Below are 9,926 nucleotides of genomic sequence, written 5' to 3' on the forward strand. Positions count from 1 at the left end.
CTAAATGTTGAGGAAATTGTTAAGAGGTAGATGCTTGGTTGGCTGGTGAGCAAAGGAATAATAGGCTAATCTACAAGATAATCGGCCAGTTAATCAATTAATCAAACGATTAATTATTTTATCGACTACTCGATGACCCTACTAGGCTACGAGTAAGGATTAATCTGCAAGCTAACTGGGTATTTCATCTACTTTATAAACTTTGGCCAACTGTATCAGAAAGAATGTAAACCTACACAATAAAAACAATTATGTAGTGTGAAAACATATTAAATGGTGATTCTAATTGTATTGATTTCGTATTCTGGATGTTAACTTTTTTATATAAATTTGGACAAAGTTTAAAAAGTAAATAGAAATAGATAGAGTACTGCTGACAAATTTGTGCTTTAACTTATGAAATGCCCAATTGGTAGTTTGTAGGTTTGGCAATCTCTTATGATAGGGTTCTTTCAGTTATGTCTTTACTTCACAGTTCAGTTTGTAGGTTTAACTCTATCCTCATTTGATATGAAAGTAAGTTTCATGATGAACTAATGGCATTGAATCAATATTGTAGTTATTGATAATTTTTCTATAAACTTGATCAAAATTCATTGAGTTCAACTGTATATTTTGACATGGTGGAAGTACTAACTAGGCAAGTCTGAAAAACTAAAAACAAACAATCAAAGAAGTTGCCCTGCATTCTCTCTCCAAATTTTTGCCACGAAACACCGCATTTCATCATTGTCGCCCATAACCTCTTCTGTATTGATACTTAATACACCAAAACCTGAAAGATCTAGGCATCGCAGAGCAGCAAAACAATGCCATTTCCAGATTCATCTGGCATACCATGACAGTCTGACATAGGTTGCCTAGCTAGATTGGAAGAAGGCGCGGGCATAAGCCTAGAACACTGCCCGCCGGAACATCAGCTCCTGAACCTAGGGGAAGCAATGCACTGCTGTCAAGCATTAGGCTGCGAACAAGCCAAAACATCAAAATACCGAGGAATCGCCATTGCTAGGATGGCTCAGCTGGTGAGCGCCGAGAGCATGCCCCCAGCACTCTTCGAGGCCAGAACCACCTCCCAGCCAGGCCCTTTCAAGGGGACAAGATGGGCTGCATTGGGAGCCATGGCAGGGCCGGTGAGGTCACTCCGGTCCATCAGCTTCAGAAGGTCCTCATCGCTGATATCCGTCTGGATCATCCTGTCTTCCTCACCCTGCTCATCCCTCAGCAGCGCCAGCAGCTCCGCCTCCTGCAGTTCTCAACGAGAAGTAGGAACACATCAGCAATCATGCAATCGTTTGATGATCACTGAAGAGACAATTTACATGGTACAGTGAACACAATCTTCTATATTCCGAACAAATTTTTTTACATCTTACATCTAAGGCGTTAGGCTTAGCGGCATCTTGTTGAAACTGTCCCTTCCCAATCACCACATGCTCTAGCTTCAGCTTTCCAAAAGCTCTCTTGATAATCCGTCCCTGCGACAATGAGGAGATGAGTTCAATGCCACAAAAACTACCCAAGCAAGAGTCTGAAGATGATCCCCTAACCATACCTCAACAGAATTCGATGTTGCCAAACGATAAACATGAACAGGTTTTGTTTGACCAATGCGATGGCATCGATCCATAGCCTGTAAATCCATTTGAGGGTTCTGCAGAACAGAGCAAAAATTCAGCATGCCACAGCTATGAAAGGCAAGCATTGTACCAAGGACAGCTACAGACTCTCCAGAAGATAGAAGAAAAGTTACCCAGTCACTGTCATATAGGATGCAAGTATCAGCAGAAGTAAGGTTGATACCAAGCCCCCCAGCACGCGTGCTTAGAATGAAGACATTCATACCACTGTTCAAGTCATTAAACTCCGCTATCTGACCCAGGGAAACAAATAGTGAGATAACAACATCTATAGACAGCTTCAATTAACTAAGGGAAAAGGATTAACATGCAACAAAAAGGCAAAATAAAGGAACATGCTATAGTTTAGAGCACTGGTTCCACAATTACAAGCCAAGCGCATTTAACTCAAGCTTACATAAAACCTTTGAATCCGTCATTTCTTTGCCCACAAGTTTGTGTGCTGACTGGTTTGGGTGCAATGTTAGGATGTGCGCAAATATGTATGGTGTGTGCATACGCAATACGTTAATAGTTTCCCGCCCATAAACAGGGCTGTCCCGTCTATTGTAATCATGCCATGAGTCAATCTACGCTAGTTTAGCCTTCTTTCTTAGCATTGTTAGTGGTAGTTATCTCACTATGCACAAGCATGAGTATGATAGATGATGTCCAGTAAACTAGTAATAAATTGGCAGACTACCACATTACCTGCTTCCTCCTGTCTTCCAGCTTGACATTACCATCAATTCTGCAAACCTTCAGACCTTTTGTATCCAAATAATAGTCAAGGATGTCCAGAACTTTTGTCCACTGTGAAAATATTAGGACCTACAAACAAATCAATTGAACTATATGTCATTTCCGAAAAATAGAAATCATGAACAATGCGCTGGCACATGCCCAACCTTGTGATTTCGTTTGAGTAGAGCGTCCAGTAACCTGTCCAACAGCTGAAATTTGCCGCATTGTCCCAGAAGCTTATCAATAGGTGGATAGAAGTCTGCAAACAAAATAAATAAAATGAATAACAAAGTGGATAAAATAAATTAAATTAAATAGAGCAATGCAACTAGCATATGTACAATGAGCAATGATACACACAGCTTGTGTCGAATGCAGCATCCAAAAGATCAGGGTGGCCACAGTTTTTCCTGAGCTGAATGAGTAGATTATTTAGCTTCGTCTTGATGCCAGGTCTCCGCAAAACTACAATATAGCAAAAACTTGTCACATTCATATGCTATTTACTTATGGGCAGATTGGACAATAAGTACGCATGAAGACACATGCATGAGATGAGTGTACACATGCATACCAATATCTGTGTTCTCATGCAAGTAGTTGTCGAATGTCCTCTCAACCAAGTGATTCTGGATTTGTTTCTGATGTTCAGTCATGTTAGCATAGATGATTATCTCTTTCTTTCGTGGAAGCATGTGTTCTACATCCTCTTTCATCCGCCTTAGAAGGAATGGACGCAAAATGGCATGTAGCTTTGAGACAACAAGGACTCTTTTGTTCTCATCAGTTTCTTCCTGTTGTTCCCCATCTCCCTTCCCAGAAAAATCAAACCTGTATCAGATCAACATTTCCATGAAGTATTCAAGAATAACTTCACCATCTTTATGACAAAAACACCCCATGTTAACGTATGAAAATCCATCAGAACAGTTTTAATAGTATGTCCATATTACATTATTCATCTGTATACAGCTTAGAAAACAGAACATGTCCACAGGTAACATAAATAAAAGAAGGTGAAAGATAAATCAGAAAAAATGTCATAACAAGTATTTTTTTTTACTTGTGTTTTTAAAGTCTACATGTCCCAAGTTTACAATAAGAACATCTGTATACGGAGCTATATATCCACAAGTGGCTGATACTGCAGAAGGAGTTGGCTGCTCTGGCACATGATAATATCAGCCAGAGAGCCCTGGAGGTGCCCACTGTGGCCAATGGTAATCCCTCATTTTCAGGGAGTTATCCATCTGGATTGCAGTTGTTCTGGACCGTAACATTCAAAAAAGGGCTGCATTGCCCCCACTGTGATTAACCATTTCTATATTCTTCTTAATGAATGGGTAGTGCCCCTGCCAGGTTACTCGGAAAACAAAGATATTTCAAGAGCTGTATGAATAATAAACTGCTACAAGCACACCATATAGTTGTTCTGATGCTGGGAAACTGATATCTCAATGAATTAAGTTTAACAGAGTTGTTTGCATTGGTTGAACACAATATGTGCTCTTAAGAACCAAACATAACTGTGCAATTAGATTCATACATCAATTGACTATCAATAAAACATGAGAAAGGTGTGATAGCTCCCGGGTGCCTAGACACCCTCTATGAACAGTAAAATTAAAAAAATAGAAAACAAAATCAAAAAAATCTGAAACTTTGCAGCATCAACGATGATCAAACTTCGTAGGTTCCTACAAGTTTTCATGTCAAAATATCATGTAGAGAAAGATGTACAAACAAGTTTCAGATTACACCTAAAAAGTGCTCAAAACTTCAAGCATTGAAATATTTTCCGTGTGTAGAGCTCCTCGAATAGTTTTTTGGCATGAAAACTTGCTAACACCTACAAACTTTCATCATCTTTGATGCTGCAAAGTTTCAGATTTTTCTTATTTTGTTTTCTATTTTTTTTTATTTTACTGTTCATAGAGGGTGCCTAGGCACCCGGGAGCTGAAAATCCACTCTCATAAAACATCCAGCCAATGACAAAGAAAAACTATTTGAAAACTATTCAGGTAGCTTTTAATTATAATCAATAGAAGGCAATAAAAAAGGCCACAAGACTGGAAAACAGAAGTAGTGCTTCCAGGATATGGGGACTACGAACAAAAATGGCATGCAAAGAAAGGGCAGATAACAGTGCAGGTGTTAGTTCAATGCATCATACCATGACTCAAATTCCTGATGGGATGAGAATATATCAGGCAAAATGAAGTTCAGTAGTGACCACAACTCTGCTAGATTATTCTGAAGAGGTGTCCCAGTCAAAAGTTGTCTCAAATCAGCCCTAAAACCCCACTATATATAGGAGGGAGGGAGGGGAGGAGGCAGCCTAAAACCTAAAGGTTTGGCCGAAATTGGAGATGGAGGAGTCCTACTCCAATCCTACTTGGAGTAGGATTCCACCTTCCCACTTGGAAACTCTTTCCACCTTGTGTTTTTTCCTACTCAAACCTTATGGGCCTTAGTGGGAACTTATACCAGCCCATTAGGGCCTGGTTTATCTCTTCCCATAGCCCATGAGACCCCTTGGGGCGTGACACCCCTCCTGATGGTCCCCGGCACCCCTCCCTGCACTCCCAGTACACTACCGATGAGCCCGAAACTTTTCCGGTAATGCACGAAAACCTTCCAGTAACCAAATGAGGTCATCCTATATATCAATCTTTGTTTCCGGACCATTCCGGAAACCCTCGTGACGTCCGTGATCTCATCCAGGACTCCGAACAACATTCATTAACCAACCATATAACTCAAATACGCATAAAACAACGTCGAACCTTAAGTGTGCAGACCCTGCGAGTTCGAGAACTATGTAGACATGACCCGAGAGACTCCTCGGTCAATGTCAAATAGCGGGACCTGGATGCCCATATTGGATCCTACATATTCTACGAAGATTTTATCCTTTGAACCTCAGTGCCAATGATTCATATAATCCCGTATGTCATTCCCTTTGTCCTTCGGTATGTTACTTGCCTGAGATTCAATCGTCAGTATCCGCATACCTATTTCAATCTCGTTTACCGGCAAGTCTCTTTACTCATTCCGTAATACAAGATCCCGCAACTTACACTAAGTCACATTGCTTGCAAGGCTTGTGTGCGATGTTGTATTACCGAGTGGGCCCCGAGATACCTCTCCGTCATACGGAGTGACAAATCCCAGTCTTGATCCATACTAACTCAACGAACACCTTCGGAGATACCTGTAGAGCATCTTTATAGTCACCAAGTTACATTGCGACGTTTGATACACACAAAGCATTCCTCCGGTGTCAGTGAGTTATATGATCTCATGGTCATAGGAACAAATACTTGACACGCAGAAAACAGTAGCAACAAAATGACACGATCAACATGCTACGTCTATTAGTTTCGGTCTAGTCCATCACATGATTCTCCTAATGATGTGATCCCGTTATCAAGTAACAACACTTGCCTATGGCCAGGAAACCTTGACCATCTTTGATCAACGAGCTAGTCAACTAGAGGCTTACTAGGGACAGTGTTTTGTCTATGTATCCACACAAGTATTGTGTTTCCAATCAATACAATTATAGCATGGATAATAAACGATTATCATGAACAAAGAAATATAATAATAACTAATTATTATTGCCTCTAGGGCATCTGTCCAACAGTCTCTCACTTGCACTAGAGTCAATAATCTAGTTCACATCACCATGTGATTTCAACGAATCCAACACCTATATAGTTCTCGGGTCTGATCACGTCTTGCTCGTGAGAGAGGTTTTAGTCAACGGTTCTGAAACTTTCAGATCCGTGCGTTCTTTACAAATCTTTATGTCATCTTATAGATGCTGCTACTACGTGCTATTCGAAAATGCTCCAAATATCTACTCTACTATACGAATCCGTTTCACTACTCATAGTTATTCGGATTAGTATCAAAGCTTGCATCGACGTAACCCTTTACGACGAACTCTTTAACCACCTCCATAATCGAGAAAAATTCCTTAGTCTATTTAGTTACTAAGGATAACTTTGACCGCTGATCAGTGATTCAATCCTGGATCACTCTGTGTACCTCTTAACAGACTTGCTGCAAGGCACACATCAAGTATGGTACTCAGCATGGCATACTTTAGAGTCTACGGCTAAGGCATAGAAGATGACCTTCGTCTATTCTCTTTATTCTACCGTGGTCGGGTTTTGAGTCTTACTCAAATTCACACCTTACAACACAGTCAAGAACTCCTTCTTTGCTGATCTATTTCGAATTCCTTCAAAAACTTGTCAAGGCATGCATCTTGTTGAAACTTCTATTAAGCGTTTTGATCTATCTCCATAGATCTTGATGCTCAACGTTCAAGTAGCTCAATCCAGGTATTCCTTTGAAAAACTCCTTTCAAACAACCTTTTATGCTTCACAGAAATTCTACATTACTTCTGATCAACATTATGTCAACCACATATACTTATCAGAAATTCTATAGTGCTCCCACTCAGTTCTTTGGAAATACAAGTTTCTCATAAACCTTGTACAAACCCAAAATCTTTGATCATCTCGTCAAAGTGTATATTCCAACTCCGAGATCATTGCACCAGTCCAATGAAGGATCGTTGGAGCTTGCATACTTGTTAGTATCTTTAGGATCGACAAAACCTCCTGGTTGTATCACATACAATGTTTGCTCAAGGAAACCGTCGAGGAAACAATGTTTTGTCTTCCTATGTGCAATATTTCACAAATAATGCAACAACTACTAACATAATTCCAACAGACTTTTAGCATCGCTATGAGTGAGAAAGTCTCATCATAGTCAACTATTTGATCTTGTCAGAAACATCTTTGCGACAAGTCGAGCTTTTCTTAATAGTGACTTATCACCATCATCGTCTGTCTTCCTTACAAAGATCCATCTTTACTCAATAGTCTTACTACCATCAAGTAGTTCCTCCAAAGTCTACACTTTGTTTTATATATGGATCCTCTCTCGGATTTCATGGCCTCAAGCCATTTGTCGGAATCCGGGCCCACCATTGCTTCTCGATAACTCGTAGGTTCACTGTTGCTCAACAACATGACCTCCAAGACAGGGTTACCGTACCACTCTGCAGTAGTACGTGACCTTGTCAACCTACGAGGTTTGTAGTAACTTGATCCGATGCTCGATGACCACCATCATCAGCTTTCACTTCAATTGGTGTAGGCGCCACAGGAACAACTTCCTGCGCCCTGCTACACACTGGTTGAAGTGATGGTTCAATAACCTCATCAAGTTCTACCACCCTCCCACTCAATTCTTTCGAGCGAAACCTTTCCTCGAGAAAGGATCCGTTTCTAGAAACAAACACTTTGCTTTCGGATCTGAGATAGGAGATGTACCCAACTGTTTTGGATATCCTATGAAGATGCATTTATCCGCTTTGGGTTCGAGCTTATCAGACTGAAACTTTTTCACATAAGTGTCGAAGCCCCAAACTTTCAAGAAACGACAGCTTAGATTTATCTAAACCTCAGTCTATACTGTGTCATCTCAATGGAAATACGCGGTGCCCTATTTAAAGTGAATGCGGTTGTCTCTAATGCATAACCCATAAACGATAGTGGTAATTCGATAAGAGACATCATAGTATGCACCATACCAAATAGTGTGTGGCTATGACGTTCAAACACATCATCACACTATGATGTTCCAGGTGGCATGAACTGCGAAACAATTTCCACATTGTCTTAACTGCGTACCAAAACTCATAACTCAGATATTCATTTCTATGATCACATCGTAGACAGTTTATCCTCTTGTTACGACGAACTTCACTCTGAAACAGAATTGAACTTTTCAATATTTCATACTTGTGATTCATTAAGTAAATACTCTTGTATCTACTCAAATCGTCATTGAAGTAAGAACATAATGATATCCACTGCGTGCCTCAGCACCCATTGGACTGCATACATCAAAGTGTATCACTTCCAACAAGTTACTATCTTGTTTTCATCTCAATGAAAACAAGGCCTCGCTCATGTGGTATGATTTGCATGTCACAAGTGATTCAAAATCAAGTGAGTATAAAGATCCATCAGCATGGAGCCTCTTCATGCAATTTATACCAACATGACTCAAGCGGCAGTGCCACAAGTAAGTGGTACTATCATCATTACCTTGTTTCTTTTGGCACCAATATCATGAACATGTGTAACACTACGATCGAGATTCAATAAACCATTGAAGGTGATTATTCAAGCAAATAGAGTAACCATTATTCTCTTTAAATGAATAATTGTATTGCAATAAACACGATCCAATCATGTTCATGCTTAACGCAAGCACCAAATAACAATTATTTAGGTTTAACACCAATCCCGATGGTAGAGGGAGTATGCGACGTTTGATCATATCAACCTTGGAAACACTTCCAACACGTATCGTCACCTCGCCTTTAGCTAGTCTCCGTTTATGCCGTAGCTTTCATTTCGTGTTACTAATCACTTAGCAACCGAACCGGTATCCAATACCCTCGTGCTACTAGGAGTACTAGTAAAGTACACATCAACATCAAGTATATCAAATATACTTCTTTCGACTTTTGCCAGCCTTCTTATCTACCAAGTATCTAGAGTTGCTCCGCCTCAGTGACCGTTCCCCTTATAACAGAAGCACTTAGTCCCGGGCTTGGGTTTAATCTGGGGTCTCTTCATTAGTGCAGCAACTTCTTTGCCGTTTCACGAAGTATCCCTTCTAGCCCTTGCCTTTCTCGAAACTTAGTGGTTTTGCTAACCATCAACTATTGATGCTCCTTCTTGATTTCTACTTTCGCGGTGTCAAACATCGCGAATCGCTCAAGGATCATTGTATCTATCCTTGATATGTTATAGTTCATCACGAAGCTCTCACAACTTGGTGGCAGTGACTTTGGAGAACCATCACTATCTTATCTGGAAGATCAACTCCCACTTGATTCAAGCGATTGTCGTACTCAGATAATCTGAGCAGACGCTCAATGATTGAGCTTTTCTCCTCTACTTCGTGGACAAAGAATCTTGTCGGAGGTCTCATACCTCTTAAAAAGGGCACAAGCATGAAATCACAATTTCATCTCTTTAGAACATCTCTTATGTTCCGTGACGTTTCAAAACGTCTTCGGTGCCTTGCTTCTAAGCCATTAAGTATTTTGTACTGAACTATCGTGTAGTCATCAGAAACGTGTATGTCGGATGTTCACAACATCTACAGACGACGCTCGAGGTGCAGCACACCGAGTGGTGCATTAAGGACATAAGCCTTCTTCGCAGCAACGAGGACAATCCTCGGTTTTACAGACTCAGTCTGCAAAGTTTGCTACTATCAACTTTCAACTAAATTTTCTCTAGGAACATATAAAAACAGTAGAGCTATAGCGCAAGCTACATCGTAATTCGCAAAGACCATTAGACTATGTTCATGACAATTAGTTCAATTAATCATATTACTTAAGAACTCCCACTCAAAAAGTACATCTCTCTAGTCATTTGAGTGGTACATGATCCAAATCCACTATCTCAAGTCCGATCATCACGTGAGTCGAGAATAGTTTCAGTGGTAAGCA

The 9,926-nt window shown here is 40.3% G+C and overlaps 1 protein-coding gene across 1 annotated transcript; it reads right to left on the reverse strand.

Moving 5' to 3' along the window:
- Positions 1–700: 700 nt before the first annotated feature.
- LOC123420757 (ATP-dependent DNA helicase DDM1-like) lies at positions 701–4,635 on the reverse strand. Its single transcript, XM_045107425.1, has 9 exons — positions 4,538–4,635; positions 2,938–3,194; positions 2,724–2,828; positions 2,528–2,622; positions 2,331–2,450; positions 1,754–1,873; positions 1,556–1,654; positions 1,377–1,478; positions 701–1,246 (listed from the first exon to the last, which is right to left on the reverse strand). Exons 2-9 carry the CDS (start codon positions 3,077–3,079, stop codon positions 1,019–1,021), a joined length of 1,011 nt encoding a protein of 336 aa, XP_044963360.1. The 5' UTR covers positions 3,080–3,194; positions 4,538–4,635; the 3' UTR covers positions 701–1,018.
- Positions 4,636–9,926: the final 5,291 nt, after the last annotated feature.

The sequence above is a fragment of the Hordeum vulgare genome, unplaced genomic scaffold (genome assembly GCF_904849725.1).
Source record: "Hordeum vulgare subsp. vulgare unplaced genomic scaffold, MorexV3_pseudomolecules_assembly, whole genome shotgun sequence".
Taxonomy (NCBI): Eukaryota; Viridiplantae; Streptophyta; class Magnoliopsida; order Poales; family Poaceae; genus Hordeum; species Hordeum vulgare.